Genomic DNA, 24,336 nt, shown 5'->3' with positions numbered 1-24,336 from the left:
ACGTAGTGTTGCATGCATTTCTGTGCGCTAAGCTGTAAAGCGCACATCAATGCAAGTGAATGGGTGCGCTTTTTTAGCGCACAGAAGCGCATGCGGTTTTTACCCCTAATTGAAGAAAAAAATACATCTACATACAAAAACAAAGTTTTATTGACAACTGCTGCTGCTACAGTAAGCAAAACGTGTTTTAAAGAAGCGCAGCACAACGCACAGAAACGCACACTAAAGCGCGCACAAGCGCATGCGTTTTTACCATGCGCTTTCACGCGTTTTTCAGCGCAGCAGATGTGAACGAGGCCTTACACTTAGCTTTGTAGAGCAAGCTCTAAGTGCATTGATAGTATGTAGTAAATTATCCACTTGTTTTTGCAGAAGGGGTGTCACTACCAAGCACGCCAATTGTCACCTGGGCAAACTACAGCACTCCTATAAGAAGAAGAAGCTCTGTGACCTCCCTAAATCTCCCCGTACTGCCCACTGTACCAGTGTCACATACCACCAGCATGGTAAGCATGGCATATCACATAGGAGGTGTTGTTCTTCAAAGGCTTTCTTATCCTGTTCACCCCGTCTGCTCCATCTTGCATTATGCCAGGACCCCCCTCCCCCAATAGCAAATGAACACGTCATTATCCTAGAGGCTAGCAATGCTTCTGTGCGAACAGTCACCAAAGGGATCGAGTCCCAATTCTGGCGAGCAAAACAGGATTTGAAGGTGTTTAGGCACCTTTAGATGAGATTGACATTACAGTAATGATGGCTTGCACTTACTCCCTGAATACTTTACTGTCATTGCGGTATAAAATACATGGGCCCCATTTGGAGGCAGGTAATTTGGACTCCATGTGATGCTGTGCATTTGGGTGCCGCCATAGAATTGCAGCTACAGCAGTGCCGGGTGTATAATCTAGGTGCTGGAAACAGCCAAAGCCCAAGGTTACTTTAACCACTTTATCCACCATTACAGTATATCTACGTCCTCTGGTGACTTCATCTAAGCCCTGAGTCAGTAGATATACGTCTTGTAGCAGAAGCAGTGCTGTGCAGGATTGGGGTTTCTCCTGTGCATATTTCTAGCACTATCTGATGCAGCACTAATTGGTGAAGGGGAATATATGTTTCCTGAGCTAATGAGATAGATTTTTACCATTTAAAAATACTTTTATTTTCTCAGTTCATAGTGAAACATACACTCTGTAGCATTATTTCAGAATCAAATATCTTCACCATAAATTGTGACCGGAACATAATCTAAGTTTTGTGATAAGTGGTAAGAATAGCCAAACAAAATTTGAGTTTATCTACAGTAGCACTTTTTATTTTTAAACTGGAATTGGTAAAACTGAGAAATAAAGTTTTTCAATGTTTTTCCATGTTTTTCCTTGTTTTCCCATTAAAATTCATAGAAAACAATTGTTTGAGGGAAAAATGGCATGCAATGAAAACAAATATATATTTCATTTCTGTCTCATAAGTAAGGGATAAAGTTATTTCTGATTCAATAAGGACATAGCTAAACTGTCAAAACTGCTCTAGTCCATAAGTGGGAAACAAGGTCTGGATGCAAAGTGGTTAAAGAAGGGATAGGAAGTGTTGGGCATGGGGTTTATAGTAGGGTTAGTGTTAGGCGTAGGCAGGGGGAGTATTAGTGTTAGGAGGAGGTAGAAGCCTTAAAGAGTACATCCAGTGTAAAAGAGAGCCTGTCCTGCCATGATTGTTGGGTCTCACGGTTAATAACACATCGCTGGCACAAAATTCATTAGATAAGATAGCTGCAGCCATTGCTCTGACCACACACCCCCTGCATTACCAGGGCCCACCCGGCTACACTAGCCACTAATTAGTACACGGCTGCTGATCTGTGGGGCGCAGCAACGGAGGTGGGGTGGGCAGAGCTTCCGAAGTCTTTAGCAAAAAATGCCACGGAAGCTTTGCCGAGGAACGGAGTGCAGGTGCCCTAGAGGCTTTCCGCTCCTTCAGAAATAGTAGAGCCCAATCTGGTCCCCTCTTTCCGCCGGAGCCCATGCAATTGTTATGATTATTTTGATTGTTCGGGCTGCCATCGCTGGATCGAGCTGAGAAGGATGGGGCAATCTCATTAGGATCCACACAGAGATCCAGCAGACTACTGCAGTTTGTTGCCAGGTGAGAATGTAGCTTTAGTGATGCCCAAAACTCATGGATAACACAATCATATTGTTCATGCTGTTCCCCCACCTGCCGTAAGCCACTCTGTCACACGTGCTCGTTGTCCCGCCCCACCCCACCTGCATAGCAACATATATAAGGCCTTATGAGATATACAGGGAGTGCAGAATTATTAGGCAAATTAGTATTTTGACCACATCATCCTCTTTATGCATGTTGTCTTACTCCAAGCTGTATAGGCTCAAAAGCCTACTACCAATTAAGCATATTAGGTGATGTGCATCTCTGTAATGAGAAGGGGTGTGGTCTAATGACATCAACACCCTATATCAGGTGTGCATAATTATTAGGCAACTTCCTTTCCTTTGGCAAAATGGGTCATAAGAAGGACTTGACAGGCTCAGAAAAGTCAAAAATAGTGAGATATCTTGCAGAGGGATGCAGCACTCTTAAAATTGCAAAGCTTCTGAAGCGTGATCATCGAACAATCAAGCATTTAATTCAAAATAGTCAACAGGGTCGCAAGAAGCATGTGGAAAAACCAAGGCGCAAAATAACTGCCCATGAACGGAGAAAATTGAAGCGTGCAGCTGCCAAGATGCCACTTGACACCAGTTTGGCCATATTTCAGAGCTGCAACATCACTGGAGTGCCCAAAAGCACAAGGTGTGCAATACTCAGAGACATGGCCAAGGTAAGAAAGGCTGAAAGACGACCACCACTGAACAAGACACACAAGCCGAAACGTTAAGACTGGGCCAAGAAATATCTCAAGGTTTCTAAGGTTTTATGGACTGATGAAATGAGAGTGAGTCTTGATGGGCCAGATGGATGGACCCGTGGCTGGATTGGTAAAGGGCAGAGAGCTCCAGTCCGACTCAGACGCCAGCAAGGTGGAGGTGGAGAACTGGTTTGGGCTGGTATCATCAAAGATGAGCTTGTGGGGCCTTTTCGGGTTGAGGATGGAGTCAAGCTCAACTCCCAGTCCTACTGCCAGTTTCTGGAAGACACCTTTAAGCAGTGGTACAGGAAGAAGTCTGCATCCTTCAAGAAAAACATGATTTTCATGCAGGGCAATGCTCCATCACACGCGTCCAAATACTCCACAGCGTGGCTGGCAAGAAAGGGTATAAAAGAAGAAAAACTAATGACATGGCTTCCTTGTTCACCTGATCTGAACCCCATTGAGAACCTGTGGTCCATCATAAAATGTGAGATTTACAAGGAGGGAAAACAGTACACCTCTCTGAACAGTGTCTGGGAGGCTGTGGTTGCTGCTGCATGCAATGTTGATGGTGAACAGATCAAAACACTGACAGAATCCATGGATTGCAGACTTTTGAGTGTCTTTGCAAAGAACGGTGGCTATATTGGTCACTGATTTGTTTTTGTTTTGTTTTTGAATGTCAGAAATGTATATTTGTGAATGTTGAGATGTTATATTGGTTTCACTGGTAACAATAAATAATTGAAATGGGTATATATTTGTTTTTTGTTAAGTTGCCTAATAATTATGCACAGTAATAGTCACCTGCACACACAGATATCCCCCTAAAATGGCTAAAACTAAAAAACTAAAATCTACTTTCAAAAATTTTCAGCTTTGATATTAGTGAGTTTTTTGGGTTCATTGAGAACATGGTTGTTGTTGAATGTAGCTTTAGAGCTGTTCCTTGTTGAAGGTTTTTGCCAGTGTTGTTCTCTTTGTATCCTGCAGGTCCTTCAACGTCTGAACCCCCTGCACCCTCCAGGCGTGAAGCGGAGGACAGTGAGCCTGGAGACAGTGGGGACCCACCAGCACAATCACCAGAGGGTCATCGTCATGCAGCAAAAAGAGTACAACCGGTGAGCTGCTCGGTCAGAAGTCACAAGAACAATTAGGATTGGTAAATTATTCCAAGTTGATGCAAATGTGTATGTTAATTTTATGGAAAACTATGCAGCTTGTAAATGTCCCATTTTCGAGCTGCATAAAGTTCCATAAAATTAGCATAAGATTTGCAGCAAGTCAGGATTATTTGCATATCTGTGGCCATCACTAATAGCAACATCACCTACTTTGTGAGAAGAGCAAGGGAGACACACTTTATAGTACAAACATATTTTAGCAAAAGGCACACCCCCACCGCGACTCCAGTCATGCCCTACCCCACCTCCACCACTTCATTCATACCTCCACCACACTTTTAGTCACATCCCCATCACCTCCAGTATTTTCCCACCATACATTCTGCCACGCCCCCACTATGCCTTCAATCACTTTCCCACCATATTTTCAGGCACACCCCTACAACTTCAGCTACGCCCCCACATGCCTCCAGTCATGCCCCCACACCACACTTCACCTCCAATCACTTTCCCACCGTGCCTCTAGCCATGTCCCTACCACACCTTTGGTCACACCCACTTTCTTTAGTCACACCCTTCTCCACACCTTTTTTAATCTGCACCATGTGATAACTAAACAATAACTGTTGCCCGTAGGATTCTGAAACTGTCCCAACTTATTTGCGTCCAGAATAGGGTGGCGGATCATACAAATAAATATATGAAACTCTGTTTTGCAGTATGTCAGCAATACTGGAATTCATGAAGCAGACATTTTGATTTTCAAGCATAAGTTATTTTGATCTTTCTGTTGAATTGGATCTCTGAATTGTGTCTACACCCTGTAACCGCAATTAAGACTTATGAGTGAAGAATAAAGAGTGAAATTTTTCCTTTAAAACCCTGTTTTGTTGTGTTTGAACTATTGCACAAGTTATTTTGATTGCTGGTTTAAAGGGAACCTGAACTGAGTAAAATTATTTAAAATATACGCATGACGTAGCTGCAAATAATTACATACTAACCTCGGCATCAGTTCCTCTCAGAAGGTCACCATTTTCTTCTTACAGTGATCCCTTCCAGTTCTGACAAGATTTTGTCAGAACAGAAATATACCAGTTGCTGTCAGTTACAACTGAATATGCAAGGTAATGTCCATGTTTCCCTATGGCTCCAGTGGGTGATATTACAGTTTAACAGTGTGCTGACCAGGAAGCTGTTATGGGGTAATGGCCATTTTCAAAATGGAGGATGGAGAATTGCATTGATCACAGTGGACAAATGGGAAGCAGGAGAGGAGAAAGGGATTGATGAGTAGACTACACAGGAGGTAAGTATGACCTGTGTATGGTTATTTTGGCTTTCAGATTTCAGTTCAGGTTCTCTTTAAGCTGTTTGTCTGTCCTTAACTTAATGTTTAATAGAAAATTTTCCTTAGAAAAGTTACACAATAGTTTTTTGCTTTTTTTTGTGTCGTCAGGTATCACCAGGGCTGGAGGCGGCCATTTTATGGAAATGCAACAGAGAAAGAGGAATACAGGTAAGTGTGTCATTTCCCCATAATGCTGGTACTCTCATGTCAATGCACTTGCAGAGCTAACGCCATCAATGAGCACAAAGGCAAAGCAAGAGATTATGCCAGGCTCTGAAGGGCTGGGTCAGGGGGCGGGCAAAGCAGGCACTAGCCTCAGGTGCTGTTTGGAGTGGGGCAAGCCTGGCAGAACAAGTATTTGCATGTTTTTTTATATGATATGTGGCTTGGGATGGGTTATGGGTGTGAGATGCAACATACAGGGCAAACAGCATCAGTGCTGCTGAGATCCCACCAGAGTCCATTCACACTGCTTTAAAAAAACAGACTAATCAGCATCTATGCACAGGATTGGGGGGTAGCACTTGAAACGAGAAGAATATGGAGACTGTCTTATTTATTTCCCTTTAAAAAATACCAGTTGTCTGGCAGTCCTTCTGGTCTATTTGGCTGCAGTAGTGTCTGAATCACACCAGAAACAAGCATGCAGCTATTCTTGTCAGATGTAACAATGTCAGAAACACCTGATGTGCTGCATTTTTGTTCAGGGTCTATGGCTAAATGTATTAGAGGCAGAGGATCAACAGGATAGCCAGGCAACTGGTAATAAATATGGAAGCCTCTGTATCCCTCTTGCTTTATTTGTCCATTAAACCTGGTACACACCTTCAGTTTTGATTGGCTAATCACAGACCAAGTTTACCACCAGCATGTAGTATGAGAGTTCACCTAACAATATTAAAGAGAGTCTGAAGCGAGAATAGATCTCGCTTCAGACCTCATAGCTAGCAGGGGCATGCGTGCCCCTGCTAAAACGCCGCTATAGCGCGGCTTAACGGGGGTCCCTGTCCCCCCAAACCCCCTCCGAGCAGCGGGGGAGCGCTTCCTGGTTGGGGCAGGGCTAACCGCCGCAGCCCTGCCCCATGCGCGTCTGTCAGACGCGTCCCTCCGCCTCTCCCCCGCCCCTCTGTCTTCCTTCACTGAGAGGGGCGGGGGAGAGGCGGCGATGCGCGTCTGATAGACGCGACTGGAGGCAGGGCTGCAGCCGTTAGCCCTGCCTCCAGGAAGATCAGCTCCAGCGACCTTTTTCCGACTCAGATTTGCGGGGGGTGGGTTTGGGGGTGAAGGGACCCCCGTTAAGCCGCGGGATAGCGGCGTTTTAGCAGGGGCACACGTGCCCCTGCTATATATAAGACCTGAAGCGAGATTTAGTCTCGCTTCAGTGTCTCTTTAACCACTTCGCATTCCAGTGTTTTCTGACAATTTGGGGAAATCAGCTGTGTCGCAGTAATACAGCAATAACTTTTTTATTACTTACGCTATCAAAGTTATACACATATTGTGTTTTTAAAGGATACATTCAAAAAATAAAAAAAAAAATCCACTTTCCTGGGGCTTCCTACAGCCCGTGGCAGCCGTCCTGTGCCCTCGCCGCAGCTCCGGAGGCTCCCGGTCTTCTCCGCTGCAGAATCAGACTTCACCCAGTAGTTTTATGCCTGCGCAGTACCGTCCTGATGACGTTGGCCGGACCACGTGACCCGCGCCGTGGAGAGCAGAAGAGGCCGACCTGGAACCCGGCCTGGCGAGGTCGAGTTCTGCAGCCAAGAAGACTGGGAGCCACCGGAGCTGCCCAAATCCCCTCCGTAATGCGGGGGAGCGCTTCCTGGTTGGGGCAGGGCTAACCGCCGCAACCCTGCCCCACGCGTGTCTGTCAGCACGTATCTCCGCCTCTCCCCCGCCCCTCTGTCTTCCTTCACTGAGAGGGGCGGGGGAGAGGCGGCGATGCGCCGCTGACAGACGCGACTGGAGGCAGGGCTGCAGCCGTTAGCCCTGCCTCCAGGAGCGACCAAGTCTGCGACCAAGTGTCGCAGTGGGGGGTTTGGGGGTCAAGGGACCCCCGTTTAGCAGCACTATAGCGGCGGTTTAGCAGGGGCACACATGCCCCTGCTAACTATGAGCTCTGAAGCAAGATTTATTCTCGCTTCAGTCTCTTTAAGAATAAAGTTATACACATATTGTGTTTTTAAGAACAATCTAGGCTTTCTTTGGATAATATTTGTTTCCAAGCATTATTTAATTTTATAAGCATTTTATAGAAAAGAATTAAGTGTAAATGCAAAAAAAGGACTTTTTCCATTTTACACCCTGTGTAACTTTTACATGATAAGTGCCACAGTTCTAAACACCTCAAAATATATTATTTATCTTGTTCTGGTTAAAAGTATACCAAACAAGCCACATTCCGAACTAGTGATGAAATATGGCATATCGCCAGCCTGTGCGTTTGCAGCGATTGGATCCGATCGCTATGGCGCACAGTTTGGGGACTCCAGTACTGTACAGATACATTGCTAGGCAACAGCACAGCCATGTATTTGTACAGTGTTTGGTCTCGTAACTGTCGCACTAGCGATCGCTACAGGCGTCAGCCGTTACAGGTGTCCACTAATCTTAGGGCTAAGTATTGGTGACACAAGGAGTTAATTAGTTAGGAGTTAATACTGTGCTGGGGCGGGGGAGGGGGGGGGGGGGCAGGGTGTGAACACTGTTTAATAGTGACTTTCACTTTAAAACTTTTTTCCCCCCACTGTTAAACTTGTTTTCTCTATTTACAATTAATGAGTGCTGCTATTAGCAATCAAATGAGTGCGTGGGAACGTGCGGCAAGCAGTGATTCACAGTGCAGGACGTGAAATTCACATCCTGAAATCTTAACAGGTTAACACTGAGTACAGAGGCGGCAAAAAGATTGAGAACAAAAATTTTGGTTTTGCTAAAAATTATATAATATGGGAGGTAGTGGTGGAATTGCCTCCCCAATGGAAGATATGGTGTAGTCGGTTTCAGTTTTAGAATAGAAAATGTTTTTGACTACTCCACAATGCAATGTGTTTTGCGGGTGCAATCCTGCTTCATCAGGTAATAAGGGAGGAACCAGACACGCTCATAGGAACGCCAAGAGCCTCTGAGCATTCAAAAATGCTTTGTGAGATCATACTCCTCCTAAAAAAACATTTCTTTGGGGAAAGAAAATTTAAGGTTTTAAAGGAAATAAAGATGGTAGCCTCTGTATACCGGAGAGTCCTTTAATTTAGTGGTATGGACGAGCTCAGCTCGTCCATGACCGCCACGCTGGACCTGGTGGGCCGATTTTCATAAATTTTTGTTTAAAACACGTAGCTAGTACTTTGCTAGCTGTGTGTTGGGGACGATCTCTGCGGATGCGCTGCCACTCGCCGCATAACAGCCCCCCCCCCCGAGACCCTGTGCGCAGTCTGGGCAATCAGTCCCAGGCAGCGCTGAGGGGTGGATTAAAAAACCCCTCTGACGTCACCAAAATCGTCGCCATGGCGACGGGGGAAGCCAAACAGGAAATCCCTATTCTGAACAGGATTTTCTGTTTGCTCTGATCGCCGGAGGCTAGGCTAGCTACATGATTTAAAAAAAAAAAAAAAAGTGCTGCACAGCCACCCTGGCGCAATCAATAGAACGCCAGGGTGGTTTATTATCTTCCTGGTTTTCTTCTTGTTTTGCAGGCGGGAGATCAGACAGCTGCTGAAGAAACAGATGAGTGATAAGTGGGCAGTGGAGAGGGAGTCGCTGGCCGGTCAGAGTAAGGAACTGGAGGCACTGAAGGAAGCAGACCGCTTAGCCGTGACTCAGGACCACCAGCAGGAACAAGCCAAGTCCTTATTCCTGAGGAAGTACCGGGACGAGAACAAGCGGGTAAGCCAGGCTGCTTCCTGCATTAAGTCGGGTGTGTGTATGAGCCTCAACGCCGGACCACGTGCAATTGGCTTTACATGTTTTATTAATCTAAAAAGTTAAGACTCACCGTTCACATATTGGTGTTTTTTCATTACCTGCAGTTAATGGAGAGTAAATGGCAGGAAAATCGTCTGACCCGCTCCCTGGAGCTGCTGAGGGAGAGAGAACTGCTGCAATACAACCCCATCAACTGGAGCGGCACTCTGAAATAACGCAAATGCCTCAGACTCCTTCCTCAGGCAGGGCACGTAATCACGGGGGAGACGGGTTTATATCACACCTCTCAGGTGGTTTACTTCAGTTTCCCTGGCAGACGGGGAACCAAGAGGAAAAAAAAAATATAGGTTGTATTAAGAATGAAGTCTAGTGAGCTGACCCGCTTCATTTTGGAACATTGTTAAAGAGAACCCGAGGTGTGTTTAAAGAAGGTTATCTGCATACAGAGGCTGGATCTGCCTATACAGCCTAGCCTCTATTGCTATCCCAAACCCCCCTAAGGGCCCCCTGCACTCTGCAATCCCTCATAAATCACAGCCGTGCTGTGAGGCTGTATTTACATCTGTAGTGTCAGTCTCAGCTGCTCCCCCGCCTCCTGCATAGCTCCGGTCCCTGCCCCCGTCCCTTCCCTCCAATCAGCAGGGAGGGAAGGGATGCAGGCGGGGACTGGAGTTCTGCAGGAGGCGGGGAGAGCAGCAGACTAACACTATAGAGATAAACACAGCCAGCTCTGACAAGCTGTTTGTCAGCAGCGGGGCTGTGATTTATGGAGGGATTGCAGAGTGCAGGGGGGACCTTAGGGGGGGGTTTGGGATAGCAACAGAGGCTGGGCTGTATAGGCAGATCCAGCCTCTGTATGCAGATAATATTCTTCAAACCCACCTCGGGTTCTCTTTAAAGCACACCTAAAGTGAGAATGATATGGAGGCTGACATTTATTTCCTTTTAAATAATGCAAATTGCCTGGCTGTCCTGCTGATCATCTCCCTCTAATACTTTTAGCCATAGACCCTGAACAAGCATGCCCATCAGATGTTTCTGACTGAAGTCTGACTGGATTTGCCAACATGCTTGTTTCAGCTGTGTAATTTAGACGTTATTGACGCCAGAATAATCAGCCAAAGTGCCAGGCAACTGGTATCGTTTAAAAGGAAACCATATCGCTCTCATTTTAGCTGTCCTTTGAGGTGCCCTTATGACAAAATAAATCCTAAATTGTATGGAGGCAAAAGTCAGCGTCAACTACTAAAAACTAGAGGCGCTATTGGAAAATGGACACTAGAAGGGGGGATAACTGTATACTTTTTATGATAGTTTTTCTCCTGACACGAACAGCAGTAACCCATAGCAACCAAACATCTTTCATCATCATTCCCTTTAAAGTGTACCCGAGGTGACAGGATAAGATAAACGTGTGTACCAGGGGCGTAGCAATAGGGGTTGCAGAGGTTGCAGCCGCATTGGGGCCCGTGGGCCAAAGGGGCCCTCTATCAACTGCAGTATTAGCTCTTAATTGGTCCTGTGCTCATAATAATAACTTCTATAGATACTTTGAATAGTGGAAATCATTAACAAACTCTTCCCCATCCCCTTCTTGCACCTCTCACACTGTAGTTGCCATTGGCAGGTTCTGGTGCGCCGTATCAATTCTGTATAGAATGCTTGGGGGCGCCATTGTAAAACTTGCATCGGGGCCCACAACTCCTTAGCTACGCCACTGGTGTGTACAGTGCCAAACATATTAATAAGCAGGCTGTTTTGCTTGTTTTATTTTGCTGCTTGAAAAAGAGTTAATTTCTAGTCATGGAAGTTACAGCCTCTGTCTTGTACCTTGTTGGGAATATAGTAGTAAAAATCACCATAAGGCCTGGAACCCACTGCAAACCGCAAACGCTAAACGCAACCGCTAGCGTTTTGCCTGAGCGGTTTGCAAGCTGATTCATGCGAGTTTTCGGTCGCGTTTTGCAACAGTGTATTTTTTTCCTCAGCAGTTGTGTAGCGTTTTGCGTTTCGCGTTTTTATCCTGATTGGTCCTGTGAATAATTTTTAATTTTGTTACAGTGTGCTGAACCGCAAAACGCTAGCAAAACCGCTCAGTTTAGGTTTTGCTGAGCGTTTCTGCTAGCGTTTCAATACTTTGCATTGAAGCGCTAACGCTCCCAAAATGCTGCATGTCCTGCATTTGCGTTTCTGAGAAACGCAAACGCTCCTGTGGAAGTTGCCCCATCCATTAACATTAGCCCAGCGTTTTGGCAAACTGCTAGCGTATCGCAGTGCTGCCAAAACGCTGCCAAAAGCGCTTCTGTGGGTTCCAGCCCTAAAAGTTTTTTCCTTGCAGAATACAACTTCTGAGAACAGGGAGAGACTAAAAAAAAGTCAATAGTTCACGTATTTTCATTTAACATTCAATCTACTTTGTAAATGCCTAAATATACAATTAAACCATGGGATATCTGAAAAAAGGTCATTTTACGGAGTAAGGGGATAAATACAATTGTTTATCTTCATTTTCACCTCGGGTTTACTTCAAGGTATTCATTAACCGTAAACATTTTCTGAATTGATTATTTGATCAGATAAATTAGCTTGATTCGGTAATAAGAATCAGCAGTTGCACACGAGATATCAAAACGATCATATAGTCAATCAGAAATATCCAGTTTGCCAATCTACCTGGTGGATTTGAATGATTGTATGTGTCCGCTCTCATCTAAAAATAAAAATTATACAGTGGTTGGATAAATAGGATTATTTTGAATGGATTACTACCGAATTACTAAAATCAATAAAAAAAATAAATTGTTCATAAAGTGTAAGCCTGTAAGTTAAGCCTGCTACACACATCCAATTTTAGTTAGCCAATTTTACCACCTCCATGTAGTAGGAGAGCTTGCCTACATAATCCGTTCATAGTATTTCAAAATTTGTTATCCCTCCAACTATATGGAGGTGGCAAAATTGGCCAATAAAAATTGGGATGTGTGTATCTATCCTAAAGGTGGTCATACACACGACACACGTTGGTGTAATACTTTTCAATTCAAGATTTTTTTTTTCTCTTATTGGATTATAACATTTGAAGAATCTGACCAAAGTAAAAAAAACACACATTCAATTATTCCCCAATCATGAAAAAAAAAAAAAAATCTGAAAAATTTGCTAGGTTGTATAAATCAAGCAATTGCTTGATTTATACAACCTAGCAAATCTTTCAAAAAAAATTTTATGATAGACAATCTATCCTAGACCATTCAATTGTCACAAAAAAAAATTAGCCATTCCCAATCGACTTACTGTATATGCTCACATATAAGCAAATCCATATATAAGCTGAGGTATCCACTTTTCCCTTAGGGCCCTTTTCCACCTGCAATCGCTAGCGTTCACACTGAACGCTAGCGATTGCTGAATTGCAAAACCGGCGATTCCCCCGATGTTTGCGGCCGCGATTTTGCTATGCTATGCTATGCACTGCATAGCAAAATCGCGGCAATTATCGCTCCGCCGCGCGTTCGACAAAAGCGAATCGCGGTAGTGGAAATGACTTACCGCGATTCCTATGTTAAAAAGCAAACCGTAGCGATTGTAAAATCGCTAGCTGTTTGCGGTTTTGCGATTCAGCCAGCGCAAACGCGCTGGTGGAAAAGGGCCCTAAAGTGATTGACTCACATAAGCCCCATCCACAGTAGCCAGATGAGCCCCCAGTACAAGTCAGCTCCCTCCCCATAGCCAGATGTGCCCCAAGGATGATAGTTGTGTCTCAAGATGCCACTAGATTGGGTCAAAGATTTAAAGAGACTCTGAAGCGAGTATAAATTTACTTTTTTTTGCAGGGGGCTACAAACCCCTTATTTTGCCACGGGATATCGGCGGTTTAGCAGGGATATACTGCTTAAAGTGAACCTCCGGACTAAAAATCGACTCGGCAGCACTGAAAAGGCCTGGTGTTTCTTTAACAGTTTTACAGCATCAGAACTTTGTTTCTCTTATCCAAGCCTCATTTTTAGCTGCACAGAAGAAAACTGCCCGGGCTTTTTCCCCCTGATGCTGTGCAAAGCATGATGGGATTTCTGATGTTGTTGCTCTCGTTCTGCTGTTTTGGTGCAAATTTTTTTTTTTTTTACATATTGAATTTGACATTTGAAGCCTAGCGTGTGCAGCTGGGAGGGGTTATCAGGACACAGGACAGTTGGAACTGTGTCTCCTGCTCCTTGTCACCTCCTTTCAACCAAAAAGATGGCTGCCCCCATGACAAAGATGGCAGCAGCCATGAGTCACAAACATTTGCCTGTTCTTTTAAAACAGTGGGTAAAAAAATTATATTTCCTATCTATTCTAATTAACATAACTAATGTAACGTAATGACAGTATGTTTGTTTAGGCTGAAGTTCCCCTTTAACATGACTGTCTGTTAAAAAAAGTACATTTCGACTCGCTTCAGAGTCTCTTTTTGGCCTAGTGCACACCAGAGCGTTTCTGCTGCGGTTTGCGATCCGCTTGCGGGTGCGGATCCGCTAGGGTAATGTATTTCAATGGGCTGGTGCACACCAGAGCAGGAGGCGTTTTGCAGAAACGCATACTCCCGGGCTGCTACAGATTTTGGATTGCGGATGCGTTTCTGCCTCTATGTTAAGTATAGGAAAAATGCAAACCGCTCTGAAAAACGGCACTTCAGAGCGGTTTGCCAGGCGTTTTGTTACAGTAGTTGTTCAGTAACAGCTTCACTGTAACAATATCTGAAATCTACTACACCAAAACCGCTACACAAAACCGCAAAATGCTAGCTGAAACGCTACAGAAAAAGAAGAAAAAGCGTTTCAAAATCTGCTAGCATTTTGCGGATCTGGTAGCGGTTTTTGGTGTGCACCAGGCCTAAGACAGCGATTGCCACACAGGAAGAATCCCTGAAGACATGTTGCTTGCACGCTCTACTCCACAAGCCAGGGGACACAGGCAGTCTTGAGCAGCGCACTCTGCACGCCAAGTTGCAGGGGATGGGGACATGGATAGAGCAAGGAGCCAACTGGCAAGAGCAGGATCACTAGTGCACAATTCTTACACTCCTCTCCCAGTAACAAAACCTACTCCATCATCCATTCTGCTTCACTGACTCACATATAAGCCGAAGGGGTAACTTTTCAGCACTTTTTTTTTGTGCTGAACAGTTAAGGCTTATGTACGAGTAGATACAGTATTGGATGGAAAAAAAACAGGAAATTCTACCAGATTTCTTGCTCTAAGAAAAAAAAACCACCTTTTGATTATTCTGTATGTAATGTATTGTATCATGTGTGTCCTCCTTTTAGATGTTCTGACATCCGTTACAAATTATGACGTCAGGTTGCCATGAGATAGACCTCTGGCAGACACTTCAATAGGGCAACCCAGGCAATTGCCCCAGGGCCCCTAAGCACTGCTGCCCCCCCTCCCCAGGTCTCCCCCCAACTATATAGTGGTCTCTAGAGCCCCTGCAGTTTCCATTAATCTATGCCAGGGGTTCTCAAATGTTTTGGTGCTGTTATGACCTTTATTAGGTAGCACCCCCTCCCCCCAAGTAGCTAGTGATACGCATTAGGCAGCATGTCCCTGCTTTCAAGTAGCAAGTGATGCTAATTATGCTATATTACCCCTTCAATTAATCAGTGACCCCCCCACAAGGCAGCATCCATCCTTCAAGTGGTCACTGCCCCGTCCATTGTATATCAATGTGTGGTTGCATTACCTGAGAGCAATGCACAAAGGATGGGGATGAACAAAGAGGCAACTCCGGGGAGGTGCTTGAGGCTCACCACCGGGCCACAGCACCCAGTTTGAGAAACCCTGCTCTATGCACTCCTGTCTTTACCCCCACCATCTTCTCAGTGAACCAGCCGGCGGCATGCTATTACGTAATAACATTTGCCCGGTCATGGAGGAGAGGCTCCCCCGAAAGGATGAAGGCGGGAGTGCATGGAGTAATGGGAGAGGCAAGTCGCTATGCTGCCAAAAACTTTGCAGGGGACTCGGGGTGCCCTACACAGTTGGGGGATAGACCAGGGTGGTCGACAGCCAACTTAAGGCCTCTGTCACTAGAGCCAGCCTTGTATGTAGGCAGACTTACCACCTACTCTGTCAGGCAGGGGACACACTTGTCTTTCAGTTTTCTGCACACAAAGTGTTTCCATGCAGAAAAACACTTTTTTTTGCAGCAGCTGATGTAATTGATAGAGAAAACTTACATTCTTCATGATGACTCTGCGCATTCTGTCTGAAGTGTGAACTAGCCCACCGATTAACATGAGTTTTCTGTGCAGAAAACGCATACGAAAACAGCCAAGTGTGTTCCCTGCCTCAGGAAAATGTGATCTGGCAAAATGCCTCAATGCTTTTTGTAAAGCTGAGTACACACGTACGATAACGATCGTTCGAAAATAAACGATAACGACTATCGGACCGATAATCGTGCGTTCCAAATTTTCCAACGATCGTCTTTTTGGACGATAACAACCGTTATCGTTCAATCCGACCGATTCAACCTGGCAGATTTTTTCAAAAGATAATCGTTCAATCGTTGCAGTGTGTACAAAGATCGTCCGAAAATGATTATCTGTGGAGTAGTACGCATGTTCTTATTGCCTGTCATAACGTCACTCCCGTTTGCGCACGCATTTTTTTTTTATCGTTCGTCGTTCAGTACTTTATACTTATATCGTTCACGTGTCTACACAATCGTTCATTACGAACTATCTTTTCAGTCTAATTTGAATATCGTGTAAACGTCACGAATCATTCGTAACGAACCATCTTTATCATACGTCTATACGAACTCTTAAGTTTTTGAGATTTTTTTTTTTTTTTTCATTTGTAACGTTTCTGGCTGACAGCAGTAAGTTACTGTGTGTGCTCAGCCTTCCTGCTCCCCCGATGACAGAAACAATGAAGAGTCTTACATTTAAAAAAAAAAAAGGTTTAAATATGTTTATTATCCTGAGATGAATAAATAAGACAAAAACGTTTCAATGCTAACAAGAGCCAAATAAAACAAGTTGATATCATGCACAAAGTTCAGCATTTGTCAAGCCCTTTACTGACGATCTGCAGGTAGAAATTCTCCCGAATCTACATTCTGGTTCCAGTGCTGGAAAACATCAATAACTAAACCGTGTGCCATCTTCTATCACATTATAGCTTCGTAACAGCTAAAGGTTGCTCGGTTTGTGTTCCGAATATAAAAATTCAAATATTTGTATATCTGTTGGACACAAAGCGCTTGCAAGGCAGCCACTAGAGCACGCTTAGTAGCAGTGTTGGGGAGCCTTGCCTAAGGTCTCCTTACTGAATAGGTCCTAGCTTACTAAACAGGAAGAGCTGAGATTTAAACCCAGGTCTTGTGTGTCAGAGCCCTTAAAGTGAACCCAAGGTGAGAGTTATATGGAGGCTGCAATATTTATTTCTTTTTAACCACCCCGGCGTTATGATTATTTCCAGATTTAGGCCTCTATTCAAAGAGCACAATGCGATAAATGTAAAATGATCGGTAAATCACCGCATTTGGTATTTTAGACTTGTGTGCTAATTAATAAAAAATATTCACAGGTGCGGTAGACGTTCAGTAATTTACCAGCTTCAATAGACAACAACTCTGTGCAGTGAGGGCATTACAATAATAAGAGAGGCATCTCGATAACCCTTTAGATGTACATGTTTTGCTATACTGTTTGTTATACTGCCTCTGCTCCCTCAGAATGTTTAACATTTTATTTATTTGCCACAGCTTAGATAAACTTCCAAGAAACTTTATACCCTGCTTAGGTGATTTCCCCACTAGCTCCACTGTATCTTCAAACATTAACCTAATAGGTTAACGGCTGAACGGCCACAGGGGAAGCCTCTTGTTTGGGACTTTTCTGTTCGCTGCCTATGGGGGGGGGGGGGGGTAGAAAAGCTAGACCTGCCTGAGAAGTCTACGTGTCCTATCAAAATCCATCATCCAGACTTGCAGGAGACCGAGGCTATTTCTATTGGCTCTGCTCCTGTCAGTCATAGCTTATCCCTCCTTGCTTCTGTGAGTGACAGCTAGCTTCCCACAGACTCGCACAGTCTCCGCTCTAATTTCAGCAACCAGAGGCGCAAGTAAAATTTCAGGCTTTTACCGCATGATCTAGTTTTTATGAATTGACATTTGCTGACATATGTTAAGGTATCTACCGCACAAGTCGGTAATTTACCTCACTGCTCGATAACGGTTTTTCATGCGGTAACAATCTTTATGAATTGACATTTTCCTAAGTGCTCAGCCAAGTTAGCCATTTTCAGCATTGCCAAATGCGGTAATGCTGTATGAATCGAGGCCTTAAGGTCTAAAAGCTATGCAATTTTTCACAAGCTTTTAGACCCGAAAAAAAAACATACCACAGAGAGATCTGCAGCAGTTCCTGCATATAACTCACTCAGGATTACCGATCTGAGCTGCAGATTTCCTTCCCGAGCCTAATTTGGTATTACCACTAAGGAGGTTAAGTAATACTCAATGCTCTGTCTCTAATACTTATAACCATAGAACCTGAACAAGCATGCATCAAATCAGGTGTTTCCGACATTGTTGTCAGAACAGACAAGATTGGCTGTATGCTTGTTTCTGGTGCTATTCAGACACTACTGCAGCCAAAAAGACCAGTAGGGCTGCCAGGCAACTGGTATTGTTTAAAAGGAAACAAATATGGCAGCCTCCATATCACTCTCACCTCGGGTTCACTTTAAGCATTATACTATCCAGCCACTCATATGACTGGCAAAGGCCTTATTGGTTGTGCAGCTGCCAATCTGCGGCATTGTCCCCAGACAGGGAAGTCTGTAAATCATGGAACTGCTGCCTCCCTTCTGGTACCAAAACAGGTAAAGAGGCAATAGACAGAAATTAAAGCTCTGAATGTTCCTCACTTTCTGCAAAATAATTGGGATTGGAGTTCCGCTTGAAATCCAGTGCAAATAATTTTTTTGATACAAAGTTACAAAAATAGACAAACTTAAAAAGACAAATAAAAAACAAAAACCAACAAAAAACATATGAACAAACATTAGCATAGTGCAACATCTAGTGGTAGCTTTGCAGCCCTCCCAGAGCTATACCTGTACAATACACTACCGATACCTTATGGTGGCCAGAGCGAGACCTGTACAGTGTACAAAAGATCCCCAACATATGGTGGCCAGAGCGAGACCTGTACAGTGCACCACAGATCCCTGACTCATGGCGGCCAGAGCGAGACCTGTACAGTGCACCAGAGATCACTGACTCATAGTGGCCAGAGCGAGACCTGTACAGTGCACCACAGATCCCTGACTCATGGCGGCCAGAGCGAGACCTGTACAGTGCACCAGAGATCCATGATGTACGGTGGCCAAAGCGAGACCTGTACAGTGCACCACAGATCCCTGACTCATGGTGGCCAGAGCGAGACCTGTACAGTGCACCAGAGATCCATGATGTACGGTGGCCAGAGCGAGACCTGTACAGTGCACCACAGATCACTGACTCATGGTGGCCAGAGCGAGACCTGTACAGTGCACCACAGATCACTGACTCATGGTGGCCAGAGCGAGACCTGTACAGTGCACCACAGATCACTGACTCATGGTGGCCAGAGTGAGACCTGTACAGTGCACCACAGATCCATGACATATGGTGGCCAGAGCGAGACCTGTACAGTGCACCACAGATCACTGACTCATGGTGGCCAGAGTGAGACCTGTACAGCGCACCAGAGATCTATGACATATGGTGGCCAGAGCGAGACCTGTACAGAGCACCACAGATCCATGACATATGGTGGCCAGAGCGAGACCTGTACAGTGCACCACAGATCCATGACATATGGTGGCCAGAGCGAGACCTGTACAGTGCACCACAGATCACTGACTCATGGTGGCCAGAGCGAGACCTGTACAGTGCACCAGACAACCCTGACTCATGGTGGCCAGAGCGAGACCTGTACAGTGCACCACAGATCACTGACTCATGGCAAAAATTTGTATTCTCTGCACCCCCGCCCACTCAGGGCCGTTTTGGGGGGCAGGAGGGGTGAGCATGGCCACCATCAGCGGTGAGGAAGAACACTTCCCCTCCCTCACCCCTCACCTCAGGCTCTCTCCTCAGCGCTCCCCTTCAGCATCAATCAGTGGCAGCAGGAGACGGGCAGAAACACATACCTCAATCCACCTTGGAAGTCCAATTTTTAAGTGCCTCACACTACTTCCTGTTTAAACAGGAAGTCGCATCAGACACTTAGAGAGCGGAACCTCCGGCGTGTGGAATGCATGAAGGTATGTGTTCCTGCCCGCTGCCACTGATCAATGCCAGAGGGAAAGCACTGAGGAAAGAGCCTGGAAAGTGGAGAAATTGGTCCCCTTCCCACCGATGTGTGGCCATGCTCTCCCCTCATGCTGCGCCCCCTCCTGCCCCCCTTTTACACATGCAGGCTAAACCTGTGTTGCGTTACCCTATTTTACCACAAGGGGCCGCAAAAGCAATGACTGTCTATGGAGACTTTCACACCTATTGCAGTCCGTTGCGGTGTGCCAGAATTATCCAATCCAACGCAAAGGCTGCAGCTAGTTACCGCAAGCACCGCGCTTATCGCACATTGCTTGGGGTAATGGAAGTCTATGGGTGACACAGTAAGTGTAAACACTGGAGCGCAGTTTGGCGCACAGGTGAGGACTGATGGGAAATCCCAGTGACATACTTCCTGCCCAGCAGCAGGACATCACTGAGCGTGGAGTGGGGGTCCATGCCTATGCATAAGACCCTATCGACACACTCTGCTGCAGGTTCGTAGGATTTACTTTTTTTGCTTTGCGCAGCACTGCATTGCACCACAACGCAAAAATTAAGTGTAAAACCGGCCTCAGGGAAAAAGCTAAAAACTTTTGTGATTGAGCACCTGGACTTAACCAATTGTATCTGCGGATGAACTGCACAGGCTCTGCAAGAGGGGTGGTGCTATTGACCACATGGCATACACATCGTGGCTGCCAGACGTGGCCAGTGTGAGATGCTCACCCAGTAATGGTACACGTAGGGGGAGAGAGAAAAGAAGCAAAACATAGGGTGTAACGTATGCTAAATTCACCCTTAGTGTCACACACACACTTCCAGGAATAGTGAATAAGCCCCCAGCCGGGAGAACCACCACCACTTCTTATAGAGTGGCCGCTCACCCTCAGTATTCTTGTAATCAAGCCCAGCTCATGGCAGCCATTGCCCCTGCAATAAACATCCTAGAGCCAATATAAGGATAAAACACAGCGTAATTCCGTTTATTAAAGACAATAATCCCTGCTATCAAATATGCTTACAGTGTAAACACTTGGGTAAGAGCATGTCATATCATATACTACACCGGGTCATCAGCGCATCCGCCGGCCAAGTGTAGCTGTAAACCTCGTTCCTTGGACGTACGCATGCACGCACACTGGGGAAGTGTGTGTGTGACACTAAGGGTGAATTAAGCATACGTTACACCTTATGTTTTGCTTCTTTTCTCTCTCCCCCTACATTTACCATTACTGGATGTGTTTGTGAGGAGTAAAAGCGCAGCAGCATTGAAAATCTAAAGTTTGGACTGCCTGTACAGAGGACACTGCTTGCGGCTTGGACACCTAACAAGTACTCTTTGCACATTTTGCGCAGCGATACCATTGTGTTTATTTTGTGAGATGCTCATCGCTGCAGCTTACATGCAAACATAATGCAGATTGTATGCAGCTAAGAAGTGAGTGATCTAAATCTGCAGGAAGCACATTTCATTGAACTCTAAGATGCATACAATATGAATTAAATTTGCATGCAAGCTGGAAAGATCAGCCTCTCATTGGTCAGTCATTTTCAAGAATAATAAGTGACATTAAGGTTTGTGTAGTGCCTTATATCAAATTTTCAACAAGTCGCAGAACAGCTGCTACCATGAAAACCTTACCACACAGGTATTGTGGTTTCCCAGAGAGACAATTACACCATCTATCAAACTCAGGTGAAAAAGCAGAAAGGCGTGAGAATTGCCATAGCAACCAGAATGCAAGCATTGTTACCTCAGGGCAGGATAAAGCATGGAAGCTAGAATTCCACTACTGTTGTCCTGGGTAACCGCCCTGGATTTCATATTTACAAGCAAACAACTAGCCAATTACAACTGCCACATCAAGCTCCCAATTCCAGAGTTATAAATAAGCTAGGTGATAACTTCATATGCAGTCTATGCAAAGGTTACCTTTTTTGCATCAAATGGGGATTCTGCAGCTAAAAAAAAAAAATCTTACTCTAAGTAGGATATTGTCCTGTTACTGTAACAGCACAGGCAAATAAATTAATAGTAAGCTGTTCAGACTAAGTGAGCGGGACCCAGACATAACTGAGCAGCTGACGGGTGGCAGAGCTAGGAGTCTGCACTAGAAAGGGGGTTGGGGGGGGGGGGGGGGGGAGAGAATATCAGGCAACTGATGCCATTCTTTAAAAATGATTTGATTGCTATTAGCTAGTCAATAAGGTTCTGCGCAGATTAAAAAAAAAAATAGTCATTCAGTGCTTACACAGGCCTAAGAAACCAATACCACCTGAAGATGGGTTTTCAGCTCATGTTGGATAAGACAGGTCTTCAAAGATCTGAAAATGTGTCACGGTATGCAAATAGTACAGCTTATATCTACCCACATTAATAGCAGTAGGTCAGATATTTTATTATTAAATATCTCCGAAAGCTACTAGCTAACTAGCTTCATTTCTTCATGTCACCATCCTACATGATCAAAGGCTCTCAAGAAACTCTAGACAGTCTCCTACAATCCTCCATGTAAGCTTTGTAGGATTGTCCTCAACACAGGCCACAAGTGAATCAACGCCAGTTCCCAGTCTTGCTCAGGGAAACACAGCCAAGACATCTCCTGACCATCTGGAGGACCAACAATGCCATCCTTGCAGAAGATCTTGAGCTCGACTTTTCAGATGCACACAATGTGCCAACTTTCAAGATGGCCAGGTAAGCATCAAGTGTAGATCATTGTCCACTTCCACGCTGAGAAGGCTTATAAATCTCATGGAAAGAGAATCCTACCCAAAGCGGACAGTGGCAGCACAAGTGGTTCATAATTCACTATAAAATGTCTTGTTTTTTCATCCAAGTAAAAGCTCATCTCAAACGTCCATCCACAAATTGGTGGTTGCCAAGAATAGTGTTTGATCTGTGCGCAAGTGTCTTTTAAAAACAAAATGTGACTTTAACTTGGGTTGTTTGCTTAGAGAGAGCTCAGCCTGGTTGAAAGATTGGTTGTTCTCTGCTTCAGAGCAGGATTGATAGGAGCTCTTTGGTGCCCACTTGTGAAGCAGAAGAGTAGTGCAGTATGTTACCCTCCAATAAACATCCGTGTCCTGGCCAGCAAAAAGCTATCTCCCTTTCAGAAATCCATCCAGGACCCGGTCACTCTTCTCCGAGAACCAATATCCAGCCATAGCGGCCACCGCTCCAATGAAGATGGCGGTGAAGACCATGTCTCCCTTGGCTGCAAGCGTGGCCAAGGCACAGATCACCACCCCAAAAAACATCTGCTGAAGAACCACCACCTCATCGTCTGTGATATCATCAAACAAGCCTTTCTCCGAATCATCTGCAACACAAGAACACAAGAGAATTAGGAAGTGACATCTTAGGGTGGCCCAGGAAGAGATAACGTTTACCCCTATTTGAGGCTAAGACCTAAACAGCATATTTGTGTCCACCATGAAAATTCTAATTCAGCAGGTTTCCTTGATGAGAAATAAGAGAGAGATACTCAGTGGAAGCTAGAGGATTCAAGTCTGAGGAAGGCAAAATAGCTAAAAGTTTACTCTTATGCTTTTAATTTAGCACATAAATGGTTTCAAATTTTCAAATGCTGTCAGTGGAAGTTTAGTCCGATTTCTTTATTGTTGCTATCAATCATTAATAGTAAAAAAAAAAAAAAACAACCTCCATGAATGACATAAAAGGTAAGTATTATATGGTGTCATTACAGGTTATTCAAAGAAATGACAGGAGGATAAGCACAGGGAGATGTAACGTCACTGGTATGGGTTTTCAGATTTACCACTTAGTCTATCTGGACCACTATAGTATATGCGTGCAGTGTCATTGGGGCAGGTGCGTGCGCCCACTGCTCATCCCCAGTGGCATTTGCGTGGCATCGATTGTGGCTGCGAAGGGGGAAAAGTGTTTCCCGAGCCAATCGCAGTGCCTGGAATGAATGGACATGAACCCGATTAGGGGCCATGTCTATGCATAATAACGAAAGTAAAAAAAAACCCAGAATAGTGTTTCTACCACAATGTATTGGCGAAAAAGTAAAATTACAAACACTATTTTTTAATAAAAAAATATACATTTAACCTCTTCCCAACCACCTAATGCTATTAGACTGTTAGATGGCAAAACCGCTGTGTATTTACATTGTACAGCACTGCAATCTAATTCTGCGCTGTACTGGGGACAGCCGTGTCACTCGGCTGTCCCCGGAAAAGCTCAGATCGCGATCCCTTCTCATAGGCTAATGCCTATGAGAGAGGAACAATCTGATTGGCCATGGGGGGGGGGGGGGGGGGCAGCAGCGATCAGACCCCTGTAACAGAAAGCTTTGTTGGTGGGCAGAGGAGGGGGGGGGGCTTTGTGGCTGAAGGATGCATCTGTGTGCCAAGTTGCATCGCTCTGCAGCAAGCCATTAAAGCTGCAGAGCACTAAATTGAAAAACATTGCCTGGGGGGGGGGGGGGGGGCTCTCGGGGGGGTTAAACCTATGGTCCTGAAGTGGTTAGTCCCTTCCAAAGCCCCCCCCCCCCCCCCCATTACCTTAGGGGCATAGATTTTTTTTTTTTTTATATGTATGCCATGGGAGTATATCACTTATTTTAGTACATAAGATCCAGACAGAATAAAAACCCAAAATACACCTTTATTCCTAAATAATTTGTCGTCATGTATTTTACTGGGAACCAAATTAAAATGCTGTGATACTTGGCAGCAAAGTGGGTGGATTTTATTTAGAGTAGCCTTGCTAATTATT

General features: G+C 44.9%; 2 protein-coding genes across 2 annotated transcripts in view; one reads left to right on the top strand and one right to left on the bottom strand.

Moving 5' to 3' along the window:
* The window catches only part of LOC137531574 (uncharacterized), a 28,434-nt gene extending 18,799 nt beyond the window's left edge, over positions 1–9,635 (top strand). Inside the window, exons 3-7 of the mRNA XM_068251504.1 lie at positions 373–506; positions 3,866–3,993; positions 5,456–5,515; positions 9,043–9,232; positions 9,376–9,635. Coding sequence (XP_068107605.1) covers positions 373–506; positions 3,866–3,993; positions 5,456–5,515; positions 9,043–9,232; positions 9,376–9,486 — 623 coding nt within the window. The 3' untranslated portion in view covers positions 9,487–9,635. The remainder of the gene's footprint in view (positions 1–372; positions 507–3,865; positions 3,994–5,455; positions 5,516–9,042; positions 9,233–9,375) is intronic.
* Positions 9,636–16,213: 6,578 nt separating this feature from the next.
* The window catches only part of CRELD1 (cysteine rich with EGF like domains 1), a 58,012-nt gene continuing 49,889 nt past the window's right edge, over positions 16,214–24,336 (bottom strand). Inside the window, exon 11 of the mRNA XM_068252606.1 lies at positions 16,214–22,909. Coding sequence (XP_068108707.1) covers positions 22,689–22,909 — 221 coding nt within the window. The 3' untranslated portion in view covers positions 16,214–22,688. The remainder of the gene's footprint in view (positions 22,910–24,336) is intronic.

Source organism: Hyperolius riggenbachi, chromosome 9, assembly GCF_040937935.1.
Source record: "Hyperolius riggenbachi isolate aHypRig1 chromosome 9, aHypRig1.pri, whole genome shotgun sequence".
Lineage (NCBI taxonomy): Eukaryota > Metazoa > Chordata > Amphibia > Anura > Hyperoliidae > Hyperolius > Hyperolius riggenbachi.
Note: the sequence above shows the minus strand (reverse complement) of the source record. Positions and strands in the feature narration are given on the sequence as shown.